The 21,794-nt window shown below is 44.6% G+C and overlaps 2 protein-coding genes across 3 annotated transcripts in view; one reads left to right on the forward strand and one right to left on the reverse strand.

Moving 5' to 3' along the window:
* The window catches only part of RAB5A (RAB5A, member RAS oncogene family), a 33,483-nt gene extending 30,672 nt beyond the window's left edge, over positions 1 to 2,811 (forward strand). For both annotated transcript variants that reach the window (XM_061425451.1, XM_061425462.1), the window contains exon 6: positions 1,436 to 2,811. In XM_061425451.1, coding sequence (XP_061281435.1) covers positions 1,436 to 1,551 — 116 coding nt within the window. In that variant the 3' untranslated portion in view covers positions 1,552 to 2,811. The remainder of the gene's footprint in view (positions 1 to 1,435) is intronic.
* Positions 2,483 to 20,339, reverse strand: PP2D1 (protein phosphatase 2C like domain containing 1). Its single transcript, XM_061425437.1, has 3 exons — positions 20,128 to 20,339; positions 16,865 to 17,937; positions 2,483 to 3,783 (listed from the first exon to the last, which is right to left on the reverse strand). The coding sequence occupies exons 1-3, from the start codon at positions 20,148 to 20,150 to the stop codon at positions 2,981 to 2,983; spliced, it is 1,899 nt and encodes a 632-aa protein (XP_061281421.1). The 5' UTR covers positions 20,151 to 20,339; the 3' UTR covers positions 2,483 to 2,980.
* Between the last annotated feature and the right edge of the window lie 1,455 nt (positions 20,340 to 21,794).

Raw genomic sequence — 21,794 nt, forward strand, 5'->3', positions numbered from 1 at the left:
GTCTCAGTCATGTCCGACTCTTCGTGACCCCATGGACTGCAGCCTTCCAGGCTCCTCCATCCATGGGATTTTCCAGGCCAAGTACTGGAGTAGGGTGCCATTGCCTTCTCTGAAAAGCCCTTGCAGAAGTATGCTGAAGGGAGAAATGATCATTCAGTCTAAAACAACTTGTTGCTAATTATGATGAAGTTTGTAACGTCAGCCTCCCCTTTGTCCTCGCGGGGCTTTGTTTGTAAATACATTGACTGGAAATGCAACCTTTTGCTAACCATCCACCCTGCCACTCCTGGAGCCATTGCTAGAGAAGTGGCCCACGGGATTCTAAAGATGGTTAGTGCTGTTGTGAAATGTTACAACAAAGGGTGAAAGGCCCAGGACACACCTAGGCATTTACATTTCCACGTAGAGCCTGTTTGGCTTTTGTGTGACCCAAGCCATGGCTCAGGCTGAGCTGGATTCTTGCCAAGGTGGGCCATCCCTGAGGCGACAGGAACGGTCAGTGCTCTTAAAGGTGCTTCATAAATCCCAGCATGCGAGGATCCTTGAGACCCAAGCCGACTGCTTCTGGCAGGTAGTTTTCTCATCAGTGGGACCCACGCTGCGGAGAATTAGCAAAGCTGACGCTACATGTAACTGCAGTTGTGGGGTTTGTCCAAATGTGGCCAGCCATGCTTTTCTGGCTCAACATTGGAAAATGGTTTTTTGAGATAGTACCTTCAGAATCAAGTCCATTTCTATCAGGCAGAGCTATTGATGAATCAGATTAGGATTCTTTATCAGCCACAAGATAAAATAAGCCAGAGGATAACCGTTGGAAGGTAGAAGGTATATAAGCGAGGAAGAAAATAGGAGACTCAGTCTCCTATGATTTAGGGTAATAATTTGCTCAGTAGCGGACACATTCTACTGAGCGGACAGTGTTTTCTGTCCTGACTTGTTCTGGAAAGTGTGTGGCTGTCCAGAGAGTGCCGACGGGCGGAGCTGAGCTTGTCTGTTTTGGGTTTTGGCTGCCTCATGCGGCTTGTGGGATCTTAGTTCTGCAGCCAGGAATCAAATCCGTGCCCCTGCATTGGGAGCTCGGAATCTTAACCACTGGACCCCCAAGGAAGTCCTGGAGCTGAGCTTCTTGGTTATGAACATGGTGGCTGCTATTATCTTTATAACTTCAGATTTCCTTTAAATAACAGGAGTACTAGTGATTACGAGGAGAAGGAAATGGCAACCCACTCCAGAGTTCTTGCCTGGAGAATCCCAGGGACGGGGGAGCCTGGTGGGCTGCCGTCCATGGGGTCGCACAGAGTCGGACACGACTGAAGCGACCTAGCAGCAGCAGCAATTATGAAATAAAGTATAACCTTTTCTAGTATTGTGAAATGAATCTATATAAACAGTTAAATACAGCTATTCTGATTGTGTTTGATAATTTATCCCTCAGCTAAAAAGTTGCCAAAGAATGAACCACAGAATCCAGGAGCAAATTCTACCAGAGGAAGAGGAGTAGACCTCACCGAGCCCACACAGCCCACCAGGAGTCAGTGCTGTAGTAACTAACCCTCCAGCGTAAACTCCCGAATGTTCTTCTGCTTCCTAATTGTTAATAAGAGTGGAATTGGAGCATTTAACCAGCCCAGTATGACTTCCAAAAAGAAGAGACTTAACAATAGTCAAGTTTCTAATACAGAATTATTTTCAGTGTTTTGACCCTAATCTTTAGTGGCATGCGTGCGGCCCTCTGAACGTGTCTCGGCGGTGGTGGCGGGGAGCCGTGTGCACGGCTGTCTCCTTGGGAAGTTAGCGGGGCTCACTGCTCTTCTCCAGGGATGTAGACAAATGACTCTGAACCCACAGTGAACCAGCCAGTTCTGTGAAAAAAATTTGGAACTTACTCATTTGGGCTTTTCAGAAAAAACTTCTGCTCTGGAAGGAGGTTCTAAAGATATTTATGCTTAGCTGCCATGTCCAGGCAACCTGTAATTTCTCTTAGTGTCCTTATTTAAAGTATACATTCCACATTTTAACAAATTCGCCACAAGGAAACAGTCCCACATCTTCAGTGGGAAAAGATGAACGTTAGTGGCATCTAAATTACAGCTGATCCTGTTGTTTTTAAAATGGAATAAAGTGCATCTTAAAGGATAGTGTTCCCTTCAAATATGTGAGTTCTTCAGCAAAAAGGAAACAAACCAGGTGTCTGTGATTTCTGTGTAATCACTGCTGGCCATCACATAGGTCTTGTTTGGGTGTAGGGAGGGGCCTTTGTGCCCTTTGGACATAAGTATAGTCAGTGCACTAACAATTATGTACATTCAAGCTTGATTATTTTAAATCCGCTCTTCAGCTGCGCTGTAAATAGGGTTCTGCATTGTAGTCTCCATGTATGTTTATTACTTTTCGGTAATATTTAAGAGTTGCTTAAAAGTATACAAAATGTACAGTTACTAAAACAGCTAATTTTTTCCTTTTCTCCCCCTTTGAAAGGAAGGGGCTTCAATTGTTCCTACCTGGCTAGAACCATTATAAAAAATGTACCAGTAATTTGTAACATAAGTATTGGATATGTTAGTAGCAATCTTGCAGCCTTGTTTTCCAAAGTTCATTTTATTTTGATCAGTATATTGCACTAACTGTTTTAGGCATTTTCATTATATGAAATCTACCCTGTGTCAGAGATGATTTAATCTATTTAAGTGTTGAACTGCTAGCGGAACTTGTACACTTACAGTAATTCAGAATTAGTAAGGAGAACAGTTCACCAGTGTTTAGTTTTATATTGAGGTGCTCAGGTTGGAATAAAGTGGTATTAAAAAGCAAGTACTGGTTCTTCTCTTTTTTCACATGAACATATACAAATGGCATTGTGTTACCTGAAATCTGCTTTTATATTTTCTTTACTGCATTCTTAAAAATGGATGCATTGTTCTGGTACCTGGTTCCCTGAAGAACTGTCTCCATGCTTCGCTTCTCTGGATAGCCAGCGCTCTCATGGCAGCAGCTGATGCTCGGCTCCGCTGAGCAGTATCACCATGACTGTGATGCTGTCTCTGGAGCCAGCCGCTAGAGCAGCGTTGACGAGCTCGTGGCTGACGTACGCGGCAGCGCCCTCGTAGAAACTCTGACTGCCTGGCCCTCCCTGTCTTTCTCTTGAGTCTTTCGGCTCTCTGTCCACACTGGTCAGTCCGCCGGTTCCTTCCTCACTGCAGGGATCACGAGTAGTCTTTTTTGGTGGAGACAGTCCTGAACTTTCAGGGTCACAAATAGAATGTTTTGAAACTGACAGGTTTTCTTCTGAACTTCCAGTTGACGCCCGTTCTCCAGATTTGCGCTGGAACACTATGTGGATGTTAGTCTCTGATTTGGATGTGGTTTGTTCACTGATGGGGCAAAGCAGAGACCCTCTGGGTGGTGACGGTTGGTTCCCCATGGCAGGACCCCGTGTTTCTCTGTGTGCTTGGAAAGCCGACATGGCGAGCGCAGTGACCTCCTTCGTGTCCAGGACTCCCCAGAGCCCGTCGGTGCCCAGGATAAGGAACTGACACAAGTCATCTATGGGCACAGAAACCGTCTGAGGCGCTGGGATGATGAATCTTTTCAGCTTGAGATTCCCGTGGAAGCCAAGCCCTCGTGTGGTGGTCGTCTGCCCCTGGAGGAGGCCGTGCGGTGCGTTGGCGCTGATGACCGCACCCTGCCGGAGCACCCGCCTCCTCTCGTCCAGGTTCCGCGTGCTGTGCTCTTTGGTTAAGCAGAAGCCTTTCCCATTTCTGCATAAGACTGCTTGCACATTACCTAAAAGATGTTTAAAAATTGGTCCTAGAGATTTATAACCCGTTGTATCAAACACTGTTAACGTCATTAATTTGTTCCAGAGTATAGACAGAAAGCAGGCCATTAAAAAATTTTTTTTAAATATATGTAATATTCACATCATTATTAGATTTATAGTAATTCAGATTTCAAACTGGAAGGCTCGTTTATTCCTCTTAGCAAACTTAGTGTTTAAAATATATTTAGTATTGAAACAACAAACTACAGATAATGAAAAATAATCTTTTTATGAAGCAGCTTCTGAGTATTATATATAGAATCAAGAATTAAACTTTTTTCTAATCTATATATATTCCATAGAGCAGACATTTTGTTAATATTTTGATAAATGCCTTTTCAATTAAAAACACAAGCTGATTTTTTTTCTAGGAGTAGAGTTTGATAATTTTTTAACTGGTTAAACTTAAAACCTGAATATATTATAGGTATGGATGATTAAAAAATTATAATGCCACTGTTAGTATCCATCTTACTGGGTTTGTTATGTGTGTTACAATTCAGTCAGCCAGGCCTGGGAAGAGAAAATAATGTGGCGTTAGTGTGTGAAGTGGATAACATTTAGCCAACATTAAACCCTTTGATTGAAAACTGAGGTCTTACAGTTTGTTCATGGTTCAGACAAACCTGTCGTGTGTTTTATTGAAATCCTAAGAAAATTTAAATGTCATCCTTTGAGACAGTTTGAAGGATGGTTGTATTACCAAACTTTTCTTTGGTATACAAAAAAATTTTTGTTTTTCATTTGTTAGGAAAAACTGATCTTCCCAAAGTTTTTAGGAACATAATTGTATGTTTATAATACCTATGAGAATTAATATTCCTGGAATCACAGGCAAAACTTACATTAAAATATTCTGATTTCAAGCATGGTACTGTACCTGAAGTCAGAATTTTGTTGTTGCAGCCCCTAGTTTCGAATCCCCTCATACTTCAGGTAAAGGGTCTTAGGTGTCAGAGGGTAAGTTTCATACCCCTAATCTGGACAGAGCCTGAGTTGGTAAAGCATTAGCTCGGGCATAGAGGGAGCCTGTTGGCTTATTTACATAATGGAAACTGCTAATATCTACTAAGCATTAGATAATAGTACCTAATAATAATAATAGCTACTGAATGGGACCAAAAGATGATTACGTGGACAATTTTGGAAACTTGATAACTGTAAACGATAGTCTTCAAAACTGCATGACCTCTTCTATTTATTTGTGGTTTGGTTATTAATGATTTCTGTTAACTTTTCTGCTGGTCATTCTGTTTACACCCTGCAGAAGATAAATCAGTAAAATAATTCTTGGCTTTTGCTAGTTGCAAATTATGATTGTGCCGACAGAGTAAATGAACCGTTGTGTTAGCAGGACACACGGCTCAGTCCCTCTTCTACATTAGGAAGTTTCTTTGTGTGCCTGCACACGGAAACGGTGCTACCGGAGCTCTGAAACGGGGCTCACAACAGTGAATCCACCGGCTTCCTGGATGTGTTATCTGCATGTGGCGCGCCAGAGCTCACTCAGCAAAAAGCACTGTCTCCTCTGTGTGGTTTGAAAAGAACTTAATACGATTATCTCGTTACAGCGGAAGGGGATAATTGGTGTTTTGATTTTCGTGGCCTGTGCAGAGAGCTTGGTAAAGATACGTACTGCCGTTTGCCTTTTTTTTTTTTTTTTTGATTGTTGTGCTACAGAGTAGGAAATGCCGTTTTGGTTGATTTTATTATTGTGAACATCCCTGAGCTCAGCACAAATAAATTTTCAGAAATTGAGTACACAAGTAATGGCTTCAGGTTTTGTCCTCCCATTGACTTGCATGAGTGAGTTGTTTAATTCCTTCGACAATTATTTAATTCCTTTATTCAGCGCTGCCTTCTGAATACCTCACAGCCTTACCTGTGTGACTTTGCATGAAGGAAGGAGGGGTACCCGCTGTTTCTCAACTCTTACGTATAACTCAGGAAATATGGGATGATAAGGAAGATTACTCAGGCCCTGGAAGAGTATTCCTGGCACGCAGGATGGAAAGTGGATGGGCAGCTGGTACTTGCATCTCCTGAACCTTGGGCTGCTAAGCTGTCGGCTGCAAACGGAGTTGCTGAAAGCCATTGACTACATTGTTGAGAGCTAGAGTGAAATAATGAGCAAAAAGCTTCAAGGAAAATAGGAAATTGGAGGGAGATTTAAAAATAACCCTCAATGTCCACGTGTCTTGGAGAATTGAGGCAAAAGAGAAGAGCGAGGTTTGGCAGTTTGAGAGCACGATTGCCTTTCAGGAAGGGCCCCTGTGAAGCCTGGAGGAAATGAGAAACGCGGTGAACTGTGATGACCCTCACCCAACGTGCGGTGAACCAGCAACACGGAGAGTTCAAATCCCTAGACAGGAACCTACTAGCTTTCAATAGCTGGAGAGACAGTGCTCTTCAGAGCAAAATAGAGCAGGGGGACTAGAAGGCCACGTGTGCAGGGACATTCGTCAAATGGGAATTAACTGCTTTGAGAGGACACGGGAGCCTTTTTAAGACCGTGTGCGTATTCGTTATGCAAAAGGCAGGGAGGTAGCTGTCCCTGCAGCTACCAGGGTGTCTCCAGTTTATGAAAAGGAAGCGTCCCTAGTATGCCTGAGGGCCCCGGGATAAAAAGACGGCTTGGTTCAGAAGCAGGACTTGGGACCAGAACCTGACATATGGGTCATCAGTCCCAATTTTGTCCGTGTGTCTTTCATTAAGTTACTTTATTTCTCTGAGTGACATTTAATTATTAAGTAGACAGTTTTGAATGTACATCCAAAAAGATTCCTTTGTTTTTGTAAGATGTGTAAGCACGAAACTCACCTTCAGCATTTTCCGTCTGGAGTCTAAAGAGTACTTAACACTTCATTCTCAACCATCTGTCAAATATTTGTTGTGTATATATGAGTCCACCACCAACCCACCCCTTAAAAAGGAAGGTGGGGAAGGGAATGTCTACAAAAGGTGAATGTTTTTTAAGAATGCGGTGTTTTTGTTTTTTTTTTTTTTTTTTTCTGCTTAAGATGACTGGAGTTGAATTATGTTTTAGGGGAAAAGATGGGGCTGGAAATAATTTTAAAAGAAACTTACTAAACCATCTTTAAGAACAATCATTTCTAGATAGAATCACAACACATGAAAATATCTGCAAACACAGTGTCAGTCATGAAATGAGAAAGGAGAGGACCTGGGACTGAAGGGACACCCCAGACGCAGGACGCTGCAGGCAAAGGAGCTGAGCAGAGGGGCAGTAGTGGGCAAGGGCACGCTTGGTCTCTGCACCTGGAGTGAGCTCACGGGAGGACACACCAGGACGCTAGGAAACGAGTCGTTAAGAGGAACGATGAGCAAGAATGTATCATCCAGACAAAGATACTGGGATAGCAGATACATAAAACACTTCAGTATCAGGAAGGAACAGAAGCTGTAGCGCCTGAACCCCAGAGTGTTCCAAGAGCACAAGCCAGCCCTTAGCTGAGAGTGCTTGCCGAGCTAGATGAGTGGCCTTGGACTTGCCACAGGATTACGGAACAGGAAACGAAGCCTAGGACTTGTTTAGCTTGGGGAGACTAGTGGTTCCCAGCAAAGCTAGGGCCACAGACGACCGTGCCCTCACTGAAACACCGAACAAAAATATATGCCCCTCGTCCACCCTCCCAGACTACCACAAAAATGAACTATTTCAAAATCGATGCTGAACGGTGGAGGAAAGAAAGGGAACCACAAAGCATTTGGAAGCACAACCTTTGTGTATTTGTAGTCTGGAAATGCTCAAATTGATCGTTTTAAGTCAGATTGACAGTGTTAACAGGCAGGGATCAGGCGATGGTCAGTGTGTAGTCGAGATGACAGAGGCCTCAGTTAAATCCTCCCAAGTATTAATATAGGGAATTTCTCTGCTTCCGGCCAAGATACAGTAACAGTAACTGGACTTAGCCTCTGATCTGTGTTGAGGAGACAGAACTGAGAGTCCAGGGAGACCAAGGCAGCCAGACTTCACCAGGGAAAGAACCAGAGGGAAGGGTGCTCAGAGACGGCCAGGGGCCTGCAGAGACGCGTCCCCGGGTGTCAGCAAGGTCCTGATCCTAGCACTGGCCAAGAGCTATCAGACCCATCAGCAAAACGTGGCTGAGGACACAGCAGTCAGACTAGAAAAACACCTGTGGGTCACTGAGTAGTGTACTGAGGAAGGGCTTGCCTCAACCTGAATTAGACATTGCTCTGAATTTACCTGACAAATTGTAAAAGTAGAATCTGAAACAATCAAATGTTTCTAGTAACTCCACCCTAGAACAAAGCTAGGGAAGTTAAAAAAAAAACCATATACTACCCCCTTATAAGACCTGTGAATATGATTTTATTTGGAAACAAATCTTTACAAGTGAAATTAAGTTAGGGTTTTGAGATGGATTATCCAAGTTGATTCTAAACCCAAAAAGTATCGTCATAGAAGAGACACAGAGGGAGAAGAGCAGAAAGTCAGCGAAGACAGAGGGATCTCCCCGGGAGTCTAGTGGTTAAGACTGCTTCCAGATTCGGGGGTGCAGGCTCATTCCCTGGTGGCGGAACCAAGATCCCATCCCACATGCCAAGTGCCTGCCCCTTCCCCCCAGAAAACAGGAAGATATCGGGAGAGTTTTTGGCTGGGATACTGGTTTTTGGCCCAGATACTGGGAGTATGGGACTTCCCTACCGGCTCAGTTGGTAAGGAATCTGCCTACAATGCAGGAGACCCAGGTTCGATCCCTGGGTCAGGAAGATCCTGGAGAAGGGAATGGCAACCCACTCCAGTATTCTTGCCTGGAGAATCCCATGGACAGAGGAGCCGGACAGGCTACAGTCCATGGGGTTGCAGAGTAGGACACGACTGTGCGACTAACTTTCACTTTTGCAACTACAGGCCAAGAAGTACCTGGACCCAGTGGAAGCTGAAAGAGGCAAGGAAGAACTCTTTCCTGGAGAATTCAGGGGAGCACGGCCTTGGAAACACTTTGATTGGGAGCATCTAGTCTCCAGAACTGTAAGAGAAGGGAGTTTTGTTGTGTTAAGCTGCCAAGTTCAAAATAATTTGTTACGGCAGCCCTGAAAAACTAGAACACAAAGCGTGCAAGTAAGTTGGGAAATAACTGCCCATAATAAAGCAAAAAATCCATTGAAACCAATGCAGAACTGACAGATATTGGAATCAGTAGGAAGAACTCTCGAAGTTGTAAGTGGCGTGCACTTGTTCAGGAAGTTACGTATAGGCATGGAAAGTGAAAGAAGGTCAAAGTGAAGTTGCTCAGTCATGTCCGACTCTCTGTGACCCTATGAACTGTACTTCGCCAGGCTCCTCTGTCCATGGGACTTTCCAGGCAAGAATACTGGAGTAGATTGCCATTCCCTTCTCCAGGGGATCTTCCTGACGCAGGGCTCGAACTCAGGCCTCCAGCATCGGAGGCAAACTCTACTGTCTGAGCCACCAGGGAATCCCATAGGCCTGGAAGATAATTTCAAAAGTCAAACTTCTGAAGATAAAAAATACAAAATATGAAATGAAATGTGGGTTTCCCTGGTGGCTCAGTGGTAAAGAATCTGCCTGCCAAGGCAGGAGACATGAATTTAATCCCTGGTCCCAGAAGATCCCACAGGCCGTGGAGCAACAAGCCTGCGCGCCGGAACATCCAAGCTTGTGCTCTGGAGCCTGCAAGCACCTGCGTGCCTGAGCCCAGGCTCCGCCAGAGACGCCACCGCCTGAGAAGCCAGGCACCACCGCTGAGAAAAGCCTGTGCGGCAACGAAGACCCAGCACGGCCAGAAATAAATAACACGAAAGAGGCACTGGATATGATTAACAGCAGATTCACTATCCCAGCAGAAAACATTAGATTATTGCAGAGTAACGCGAGTGAATGTGTGCGCAGTCACGTCCAACTCTTTGCAAACCCGAGGACGATAACCCACCAGGACCCTCTGTGCATGAGGTTTTCCAGGCAAGAGTACTGGAGTAGGTTGTCATTTCCTAGTCCAGGGGATCTTTCCCAGGGATCAAACCTGAGTCTCCTGCATCTCCTGCAATGGCAGGTGGACTCTTTACCACTCTGCCACCAGGAAAGCCCATTGCAGAGTAAGGATCTCTGAAAATCTGCTCCTCAGTAAAAGGACGGAGAGCACTGTGAAAAGCTGTTAAAGTCAACTTTTCTAGAATGCCGGAAGTTGACCAAAGGCTTGCAAAAAGCTGAGCATTATTGAAGAGAGACAGCTTAAAGTAGGTATTAATAAAAATAGAAGTGTTCATGGCCTTGTAACTTGACCTACTCCAAACCTTTTCTCTTCAGCTCTGCAGTAGCCTTGAAAACCAAAAGTTTTATAATGAAAATCAACAGTCCAGTCTAGAAGCCTCTACAGGGGAAAGAATGGCTTTGGACCTCCCTAAAAATCTACCCTCAGAGAAACCTCACCATTTGGACTTTTTGCAGTTACCTGAAGAAAGCTCCATTCTCAAATCTTGTCATCATTTGATCTGACTCAGAGCTTACTCTGTGCAAATAACTGACCCTCAGTGTGTTTGCCAGGCTTCCCAAATGATGTTAGTGGTAAAAAAATCTGTCTGCCAATGCAGAAGATAAAAGATATGCAAGTTCGATCCCCGGTTTGGGAAGATCCCCTGGAGGAAGGCATAGCAACCTACTCCAGTATTCTTGCCTGGAGAATCCCGTGGACAGAGGAGGCTGGTGGGCTACAGTCAAAGAGTCGGACACAACTGAGCGACTTAGCAGTGTGTTTGCTGAGAAGAATCAGCAGCAACGGTTTCAGAGCACAGCTGCCTGAAGCACTGATCCCAGCACCCAGTAAACTGCGTAAGAAACAGCTGAATGATGAGACTCTGTAGAGGGTTTTGAAAAGCTCAAATATATTCCCCGGAAAAATAGAAAAGGGTGCACACGCAGCAGGCTGTGGGCCGGCCCGGGACTCGAGCGGCCCCTGACGACTCACCTGTGGATGGTCTTCAGGACAGACCTCAATAGGAAGTAAAAGCTTAGGCAGCGTTGTAAACCCCCTGCTATTGTTTACAAGACAAAGATACCCCCTCAGAAAGACTGGAAGCCATATGTATTAGTACTAGGTGTTTAAGGAAACCATCATCTAGTTCTTGCTGCTGCTAAGTCGCTTCAGTCGTGTCCGACTCTGTGCGACCCCATAGGCGGCAGCCCACCAGACTTCCCCGTCCCTGGGATTCTCCAGGCAAGAATACTGGAGTGGGGTGCCATTTCCTTCTCCAATGCATGAAAGTGAAAAGTGAAAGTGAAGTCTCTCAGTCGTGTCCGACTCTTAGCGACTTCATGGACTGCAGCCCACCAGGCTCCTCTGCCCATGGGATTTTCCAGGCAAGAGTACTGGAGTGGGTGCCATTGCCTGAACACTAACAGTGGCACCCACTCCAGTACTCCTGCCTGGAGACTCCCAGGGAGGGTCCATGGGGTCGCTAAGAGCTGGCCACGACTGAGCAACTTCACTTTCACTTTTCACTTTCGTGAACTGGAGAAGGAAATGGCACCCCACTCCAGTGTTCTTGCCTGAGAATCCCAGGGACGGGGGAGCCTGGTGGGCTGCCGTCTATGGGGTCGCACAGAGTCAGACACGACTGAAGTGACTTAGCAGCAGTAGCAACATAACCAACCAAGCAGAGACTTTGTGTCTACACATGACACAGCATATAGACTCTAGAAAATTAGTTCTTTTTTTTTTTTATGATCTTTACAAAGCATGCATTACCATTACACGACTTCTGTGCCTTTTTTTTTTTTTTTTGCATTTCTGTAACTATTCTTGTGTTTCTTTTTTTTTTAAATATAAATTTACTTATTTTAATTGGAGGTTAATTACTTTACAATATTGTACTGTTTTTCCATACATCAACATGAGAAAATTAGTTCTTAAAAGTCACAAACCAGTAGCACCAGCGGCCTGGCGAGGAAGGGCGTCTGTGTGAATGTGAACATCCACGTTTCAACAACAACAAAACAGAACAGGGAGACAGTCAACGAACGTCAAAGCACAGGCCATGCACAGAAGAGAAATAAATCAGCAGAAACTGTCCCTGAGGAATTCTAGGCACTAGAATTACAGTCCCCCCAAAAAACAAATGTTTTAGAAGTTATAAATATGTTTAAAGGGAAATATGGCTAAAAGTGAAAGCATGAGAACACTGATTCCCCCAAATTAGAAACTATCAATAAAGAGATGGCAATTATAACAAGCAAATCAAAATTCTGGAGTTGAAAAGTACAATTTCTTAAATGAAAAATTCAATAAAATGAACTCAGAATCAGATTTGAACTGGCAGAAGAATCAGCAAATTTGACTGATAAATTGAGGTTATCCAGTCTGAAGAAGAGAAGGAAGAAAGAACGAAGTAACATGAACAGTCTCAGAGACTTGTGAGTTACCACCAGGTACATCGACATACACATAATTGAAGGAAGAGAGAGTGGGGAAAGAAGGTTTGAAGACATAATGGCCAGAAATGTCCCAAATTTGAATAAAAAGATCCAAGAAGCTCAAAATAGTATAAATTAGAGGTCAGTACTGAAACATGTCATAATCAAACTGTCAAAAAACAAAGGAAAAAAGAATATTGAAAAGAGCATGAGAAAAGTGACTCGTTACCTACAGCCAAAGGAATTCAGTAAGATCGACAATCAGTCTTATCAGAAACCACGGATGCCAGATGGCAATGGCATGACATAGTCAACAGGCAAACTATCCTTTCAACAGTGAAGAAAGTAACATATTCCCAAGTAAACAAAGACTAGGAGAATTCACCACCGGCAGATCTGCCGAACGAGAAATAAGACGGGAGTCTTTCAGATTAAAATGAAAGCGCAGGACTGTACGTTGAACCCACCCGCCGAAAAAAAGGTTACTACTGTTGTCTCTCAGGATCAGGGAGCACTGCTTCTGGGACTCCCTGAAGATGTATCTGTGGGTATTCAAGATCCACCAAAATCTGTGGATATTCAAGTCCAACAGCCAGCCCCGCCCCCATATCTGCACATTCACAGATTCAGCCAACCGTGGATTGTGTAATAGGTATTTACTATTGAAAAAGTTTTGCATAGAAGTAAACCCACACCGTTCAAATAATGTTGTCAAGGCACAGCTGTATATAGCTAAATATAAAACAGTAAAAACTACTTTTTAACACTCTTCTTCTCCTGTCCTGCATGAGACAAAAATTATAAAACGTTTTTAGGCTTGTAGTGTGTAAAGATGTAATTCTATAAAGTACAAAGAAGGGTGGAGGAAACAGAGCTATCCTGGAGCAAAGACGTTGTATACGTCTTTTTGAAATTAAATTGGCATGAATCCAAGCCAACTTGTTTTTAAGATTTTATTATAATCGTCAGGATAGCCACTAAATTTGTTTAATATACAGGAAGAGAAACACAGGAATCAAAATAGAAAACTAGACAATATCTAATACAAAAGAAAGCAATAATGATAGAAAAAAGAGATAGAAAGCTAACAGCAAAATATCTGACATATATCCTACCCTATAACTAATTACATTAAATCTAAATGAATTACTAACTTGAATCAAAAGGGAAAGATTAGCAAAATGGAACGACAAACGAACACGCCCAGTAGCAGGCTGAATAAAGTCCCCAGAGGTATCAGAACCTAACTTCTGGAGCCTGCAAGTGTTACCTAAAGGGCAAAGACTCTGAGGATGTGACTCTGACCCTGAGATGCTTACACGGGGTTGTCTGGGTGGGCTCTAAATGCCATCCCAGGCGGGAGGTTCGGCTGTAGACACAGAAGAGGGAAATGTGGAGGCACACCAAAATCTAGGGAATGCTGGCAGCCAGACCGAAGCTGGAAACGGGAAACAGATCCTTCCCACCCCCTCGGGAGGGGCGCTGCCGTGAAGGTATTGGGCCAGTCATGCTGAGGCAGAAGGTTTTGAACCCTGAGAGAATAAATTTCTGTAGTTTAAGCCACCAAGTTTATGATAAATTTGTAATAGCAGCCACAGGGAACGAAGAGAAGCAGTATCCAACTATAGCTGTCTAAGAAGACACTTGATTCAAAGACAAATAAACTCAAAGTACAGGCTGGGGAGAAAGGACTCTACCAGCGAATGTACTAAAGACCACGGAGACGTGCACTTTACCTGGATGACTTCTGTGCTTTGTGAATTATATGTCAGCAGAGCTATTAAAAATGAAAGTATTGGGGAAAAGGATCTAAGAGATCAAATGAAAATCCCTTATGTTTATAAGGACTAGTGTGGTTAATTAAAAACATAAAGTTTGTGGTTTATTTGATATTATGAAAAAAGTGTATGTTTCCATATCAATATGTTTATTAGTATTCTAATCCTATGGGGATTAATTGAAGTAAAAGAGTACCAAGGGAAATTATAAAATGCAATGCAAATGAGAAATGCTAAGAACAAAAAACCAAGAGTGTCTTTTGAAGACTCTTCCCACATGCACAAATTCAACATTTATTCAATGGCTTTATCACCACATTTGCATTTCACTATAAAGTGAAGTGGGTTTGTTTTTTTGTTTGTTTTTTGTTTTAATTTCAGAGTTAATGGTGATACTGGTATTTGATAAATTTCAAACAAAGAAAAATGAATTTCCTTGCTAGCTTTATAGGTCATATTTTATAAAATACAAAATATGCTCCTAATAAATTTGTGTCCAAATTTATGTTTTTGTAACTCACTTAAATTGCTTTCTTTTAGGAGCACTTTTATATTATAAATCATGACCTCCCTTTCACTCGTTGAATTTTTTTCATCTACTTGTTTCTATTAAAATGAAAGATGCTCAAATGAAACCATTTTAGCACAATTAACACATTTTAACACAATTATTCAACACAATTCCTGTAAGTTAGAGCCAACAAATGTTTGACCTGAAGACTAGAACCTGCCAAACAGCAGTGAGTGAGCTTGGAAATAATGAATCAGAGTAAACTCAACATTTGACGATGGCATCTCCTTACTGAATATCTCATAAATTTTCCTTTCATTTTCCAAGAACCCTGATATCAAACGATACATTCTAACAGAGGTCCCAAGTCCAAGGATGTGGGTCAGTTCCCAGGTAAGTCTGAAACCTGAAAATCCTCCACCCCTGAAGGAAACCTGCTCTGAAGCACTTTGGAACCTCAGGGTAGAACCTGGGAAATGGCAAAGACCCTAAGGAAACTGGCCATCGCACTTGCCTCCTTGGTTTTGCTTACTTTGGAGTCTTCATTTTGGGCACACAGCCAGAGCCAGGCCAGAAACAGGCCAGCTTCCAGGGGCCTTGGCATGTAGTGGTCTCGGTGGGTCTATCTAGCCCTGCTTTGGAGTCAAAGTCTTCCTCCCTGAGGCCTAGACTCTTCAGGCTCTAGAACAATCCCCTCAGAGGCAGCTTGATTTCCATCTCCAGTTCCTATTACCTCTGACACCTTAAACAGATAATTTCACCTCTCGAGTTTCCATTCTCTCATCTGGAAAATCGAGTCAACACCACTTAGAAATGGTGGCAGGGGTTGAGAAAGAGAGAGAACTGATGTTGTTTAAGGATCCAGACTTACAATTATCAGTAAATCAGTCCTAGAGATGGAATGCACAGTATTGGGAAGAGAGAGAACATATATATTTTAATCGTCAAACTTGCGAAGAGACTAGAACTTCCAGCCACTGAAAAGAAATGATAATTATGTAATGTGATAGACGTGGTAATTACTGCTACTATGGCAGTCATGTTACAATATAAAAATATCAAATTAACACGTACCTCTTAAACTGACAGAATGTTACATGTCAAATATGTATTTTTTAAAAGCGGTACTTAGATATCCTTAGATATGAGAATTCTTGGAAGACCATGTGAGAAATCACTCTATATTCAATATTAAATAAGTGGACATTGTCATTAGTAATAATTCTAACCAGGAAAGGGTGGCGGAACCCTGGTTAAGCATCTCATGGAACTCAGGTTAACTTGGCTGAAACTTTTTGACCTCCAGGCTTTCCATTTTGGCAAGCTCCTTAGCTAGAACTTTAGACTGCAGGTCGAAAGAGTTGCTTCTTGGACGTCCCTCGAGGTTGGGAATCTGCTTGCCAATGCAGGGGACACGGGTTCGATCCCTGGTCTGGGAGGATTCCACATGCTGTGAGGCAAGTAGGCCCGATCGCCACAACTGCTGAGCATGAGCTCAGCAACGAGAGAAACCGACGCCGTGAGACGGCTTGGCAGCCCAGTGAAGGGCAGCCCTGCTCTCTGCACCTAGAGAGGACCCAGCACAGCCACAAATAAACGCATGAATAAATACAAATTAAAATAAAAGTTAAAAAGAATTGCTTCTTGAAATAAAAGACTCCAGCCACATTTTTTGGAGAAGCATATATATGCCTAGGGGCTGGCCTGGTGTTCCAGTGGTTAGGACTCCCCCTGCCAATGCAGGAGACGCAGGTTCGATCCCTGGTTGGGCAACTGAGATCCCCATATGCCAAGTGGTGCAGCAAAAAAAGATGAAAAAAGAAAAAACCCACAGCTATAACACAGTCGTGAACGACTGTTTCCTCTAAGATGAAGCTGATGCGGCTGGCCAGTAAGCACAAGAATGACCTTTGCAAATGTGTTAGTTAGCGGAGTAACTGACCACTTTGAGCAGCTATATTAACACCACTCAGAGAACTGTCCTCTCTCCCAAAGAGGGGAGTGTGGGAAATGTTTTGGCTCCATTCAGATTAAGCAAGTGTAATAGATTCGCTTTGCCTTTATCAGCTGCTGTGTGACTGCCCCATTTAGAAAACTTCATATTTGGATCACATTGTTTCACATATGCGCCTCTTTGAGAAATAATTACAATTCATGTTGTGCCTGCAATCTGAATCTAAACTGTGGTTGTTGATCATTTCTTAAACTGGTCAATGAAATATCTAGGCATGAAAAAGTCATTAAATAATAGATCAGCAGATAATTCTGGAAGCATGAGAGGTTTTGCTGCCAGGAATAAAACATATTAAGATGTAGTCTGCCACATTCAATATACATACCAGCATTTGCGATGTGTAGCACCCCAGTGGTGATTTGGGGCATCCCCGGGAAAAGGTGCCTATCTGCCAAAGCAGCAAGGTCACTGATTCTTCCCCAAGACCTCCTGGCTTCAGGACTCTCAACACTGCTTTCCAGTATGCAAGTGACTGCGGAACAGCCACTCCATCGGACCCTGGACGCTTCCCTCCTTCCAAGACGTAAAAGCCTGTCCATTCTCCAGAACGCTTTGGCAAAGGCTTTGTGTATGTTCTCATACACGCTTTTCATTCCTTTTGTCCTTTTCTTTTTGGAGGAGAAAGACTCTTCTATAGCTCTGTAGTCTTCACTAAACACTGTGTTGAAAGAATTGATTACTTTTTGCTCTTCTGAAGTCATCTGGTAGGAAGGATCAAGTCTGGAAAGTTGATGGAGTAGTAAAACTGGGAGTTCCATTGAGGTCAAGTCGGCTGCTGAGTCTCCGTGATGTCCATCAAACAAACCAAAAAAACACACGTTGGGTTTACTGCCAAAATTATTCATGACAATGAATTTATTATTCATGTCAACTCTCCATGTAGAATTCCTGTCTTTGCAAACAGCTGCTTCTTTAATTAACAGGTGACCGATTTTTTGAGGATGTATGGAGCTCTCGCAAATGTTCTGCATAATCTTATAGTATGCTGGTATCTGTCTCTTCCACAGTAGCTCAAAAGCATTATTAATGCTCTGCAAGGTTTTCTCGTTGAACGCAAAAGATGACAGCAGCTTAGTAATGACAGACTGTCTCTGGCCTATGATCGCTGAGAGCCCTGGTTTCTTCCCTCCCGTCCACTGCAAGCCCAGCGTGCTCAGAGCCATGTGCTGCTTCTTGTGGGAGAAAACTCCAGGCAGGCCAACCTCACGCTTGCAAATGGAGCAGGGGAATGTGAGCATCGCATTGTAGTCCTGCACTAGAGAGTGTTTCTCAGAGACTTCTTTTGATGGTCTCTTCTTCTTCCTTTTAAAATGCTTTCTTTTCCATGTCAGTGGGACTTCATACTCTGAATCAGCTGTTGGTTTTCTCGTGTACAACTGCCTTGCTTTCCAAAACACTCTGTGAACAGGATGAAAGATATTTACAGGCCTGAAATGAGGCAATTTGCAGTTTGCTTTGACTCCTCAAGATTTAATATTGATCTAACATATTCTGATTGCTCTTTCTGTGATTCCTCCTCCAAAACAGAGTACCAACCCAGGGAACTGGTGACTGGCCTGGGCAGGCCCGAGCGAAATTAGGCAAAATCTCTAGGAAGCCAGATAGACCTCTAAGAACAAATAGAGAAATCAGCATAATACTTTATCCGGGCAAGGGAAGGTATACGCTTGAGCCTTAGCAATGTGATTTCAAGTATGAGCATAATTACTTTTGTACTTAAATTTTTCCTAATAATAAAATAATTATATTATATAATATATATAATGTAAAGAGATATAATAATTTTTTAAAATACTTTTGTCCTAACTAAAGCATTCTCAGGAAAATGGGTGGGAGATGTACCTCACGCAGGCGCATTTAATGTGCTGCTCTTCCTATGTGTACTTAAATCCCTGCTGTGCACAGCTCTGCTGGATGTAGCCACTCATCCCTACGGTAACACTTCAATCACCAGTTTTCACCTCATAAATGCTCGTTGATCTGTTAGCCTATTAGCAAACTCTCCTGGCTTTGCCTCACCAACCAATTTTTGTTTTTCTTTTTTAATGGAAAATTTAAACAACACGCAGGAATGGAAATATGTAATGAGCCCCCGTCGCCAACTTCAACCATTATTAACATTTTTTCACTCTCGTTTCTGTGTCCTCAGCCACACATTATTTCATTTTACTCATTTCTTTACCGGAATATTTTAAAGCACATCCTCCAGTTCTATCAATCCCACCCATCACTTCAGTGCTTAGTCAGCTCACATCCACTTCTTCAGTGTCTACCACAGGCCGGCTGCAGAATCAAGCTGGTGTCCTGGCCTGCAGCGACGACGGGAGGAGTCTGTGGCCTCATCCACACGCTCACATGGAGAACCAGACAGCCCGCTGGAGCCGGAGCAGAGCCCCGTGACGAGGCCCGACCGAGGGCCCAGCCCTTCGTCTGCGCGGGAAAGGGGCCCGTGACAGCTGAGCTGACTCGAGAAACACTCAGTTGAGGAAAAGCAGCAAGGGCTCCAAGGCAAACCCACGGGCGACCAGTTAGCAGGCAGGAGCGGGAGGAGGGCCCAGCCAAGGAGCTGGACAGGCAAGCAGAGACGTACGGGAAAACGGCAAAGCTTTTCAGCTCTTCTGACCAAAATGTATACCAAGTATCTTTTAACTGCTATTATTGCAGAATGTTCATGTAAAGAATACAGTTTTTCTGAGGCTCGTTGAACTGTTTGGACCATCTACAGAGGATAGCCATGACACAACTCTCTCTCACACGGAGCCGTTCTGGGAAAGCAACATGCCCATTCGTTCATGCAGTAGGGGCCTGCCATTTGCCAGGGACTGTTTTATTTGCTCGGGACAGAGTGGTGAACAAAGGCATTGTCTGCGATGGAGCTTATAGCCTCATATGGAAACAGGCAATGACTGAAGGATCATGGAAACTGGTACCATCAGACAGAGAGAACTACTAGCATGAAAGAGCAGAATAAGGGTGGAGAGGACGTCCCCAGAGGCCCAGTGCCTAAGAATCTGCCTGCTAAGCCAGTGGACACGGGTTTGATCCCCGGCCGGGGAAGACCCCCTGCCGCTGGGCAGCTGAGCCCGTGGGCCACAGCTAGGAGCGCCTGGAGCCCGCGCTTTGCGGTGACTGAAGCCGCCTCGGGGAGAAGCCTTTGCTCGCGGCTAGAGAGCAGCTCCCACTCACTGCAGCAGCGAAAGCCCACAGGCAGAAGTGAGACCCAGTGCAGCCAAAAATAAATTAAAAATAGATAAAAACACTGTTAAGGAAAAGAATAAGGGCAGACAAAGAGGCGCTTCCGGGCGGTGCAGTGGTTCAGACTCTGAGCTTCCGATGCAGGGGCACCAGTTCAGTCACTGGTGAGAGAAGATCCCCCGTGCTGTGTGGCATGGCCAAAAAAGGAAAGGCAGAGAAGCAGAAGCGCTTGGTATAAGGCAGTCAGACGAATATAGCACTCTTCCATGAACATAGTCTACCAGGAAGTCGCAGTTTCGTTTGATGACTGAGAAAGTGGAGGAAAAAGAAAACTGCAGATATAACTGTTCACTAACTACATTTGTTATCCGATACAAATGGAAAAAAAGTTACCTGAAAGCACTGTTCGCCTCCATGCTCCTCTGGGATCGCCACCTTCCTTCGCCCTCTCTTCGCCAGTGTTCCGCGGCCCCTGTCCCTCCAACTGCCTGGCAATGGTGACCGTAGGAGTGGGGTGATGGGGATGCTGTTGACGGCAGGGGGACAGTCCCCTGACTTGGTCACGGACCTCCTTGTGTGGAATGTTTGCTGCATCATCTGGAACCTCAGTCAGAACTGACTCTGATTCTGAAGGACTATGAAGCAATAAGGGCACAAATTGTGCTAACTAACAAACTTGTCTTTGAAATTTCTGAAAGAAGGATCATTCACTGAATATACTGCCTTATGCCTGCATGATCAGATCCAAAAAATGAAAGGAGTGCCTATCAATTCATGTCAGTTAATTGACTGCCAATTAAGTTGTGTTCCCACTCAGGGAAAAGGTATCTTGGGCCATCTCTCCGGGACATGCCTTCCTCCCTGTCCTGGAGGGCCTGTCTGCTCCATCCTGCTGCTGCAAATCTTCGCTTGAAAGTTATACCCTACCCCTCTTTTTCTGGATTTGTTTCCTGAGGCTGCCTTCTTCCTGGCCGATACCTGTAGCTCTTAGGCTCTATGAAGCTGCCCTCCCTGCAATGGAAGCACGGAGTTGTAACCTCTGGGTCACCAGGAAAGTCCTGTTTCCTAGGTTGTTAATCCCTAGGTGTATTCCACTTTCTCACCCTGAGCTGGATTGGAACTGGAGTCCAAGAGGAGCTTGTTTGCATATTGAAGGTTGGACAAGCCTGGCTACCTACTTGACATCACTACAGGCACATATCCCAGTCAACCCAAAGTTACGCGTCCAAAATGGAACTCACTACCTTTCCTCTGGGCTTCCCAGGTGGCGTGGTGGTAAAGAATCCACCTGCCAATGCAGGAGATGCAGGAGACTCGGGTTCGATCCCTGGGTCGGGAATATCCCCTGGAGGAGGAGAATCCTTGCCTGGAGAAGCCCATGGACGGAGGAGCCTGGCGGGCTGCAGGCCATGGGGTCACAGTCAGCCACCACTGAGCATGCACACACTGACATTTCCTCCAGAATCGCCTTCCACCGTTAACTTGCTGAGGCTGGAGACAACGTTGGCCTGGGTCCCTTTCCCTGTGGTTCTAGATTAGGGTTGGCGAGAAGGGAGCCTGGGGGCACCGCCCCTGAGCACCATGATGGCTCAGCGAGGCGACCGCAGTTGCAGAGGCGCCTGGCAGCATCCCGTTTGTCCGGTTCTCTCAGCACTGATGAATCCGCAGCAGCTCCTGCCTCTGGAGCCCCGAAGGTGGACGCTCCCCGCAGACTCATCCGCCAGCATCCCTGTTCCACGGCTGGGCCTTCTCGGCTTCTCAGGCTTGTCGGGGACTCCTCTGTCCCTTCCCTGTCCCAGAGGTCCGCGTGCCCAGCTCCTTCCACAAACTGTGTAAGGTCAGATTTCAACAGTAAAATCTTCACTCCGTCACTCGTGGGCTTCAGCGTTACTGACTGAACCCGAGCTGACACGGGCACCACCATCTCACCTGTCCTCCCCTTCAGGACCGCGATCACACTCCCGACTCCCCACGTGGCCCCTCCACGCCGCGATCACCCCTCTCGGCAACAAAACACCCAACCTGCAGGACCCCCTCTGGGCGGGGACCGCCCTTTCCCC

This window comes from Bos javanicus, chromosome 1 (assembly GCF_032452875.1).
Source record: "Bos javanicus breed banteng chromosome 1, ARS-OSU_banteng_1.0, whole genome shotgun sequence".
Taxonomy (NCBI): Eukaryota; Metazoa; Chordata; class Mammalia; order Artiodactyla; family Bovidae; genus Bos; species Bos javanicus.

Coding starts and splice junctions, on each gene's coding strand:
- PP2D1 (XM_061425437.1), bottom strand. CDS start 20,150: ATGGAGGCGAACAGTGCTTTCAG. Junction 17,938..20,127: donor GAGGCGAACAGTGCTTTCAG/GTAACTTTTTTT, acceptor TCCTGTTCACAG/AGTGTTTTGGAAAGCAAGGC. Junction 3,784..16,864: donor GCTACACATCGCAAATGCTG/GTATGTATATTG, acceptor AACATCTTTTAG/GTAATGTGCAAGCAGTCTTA.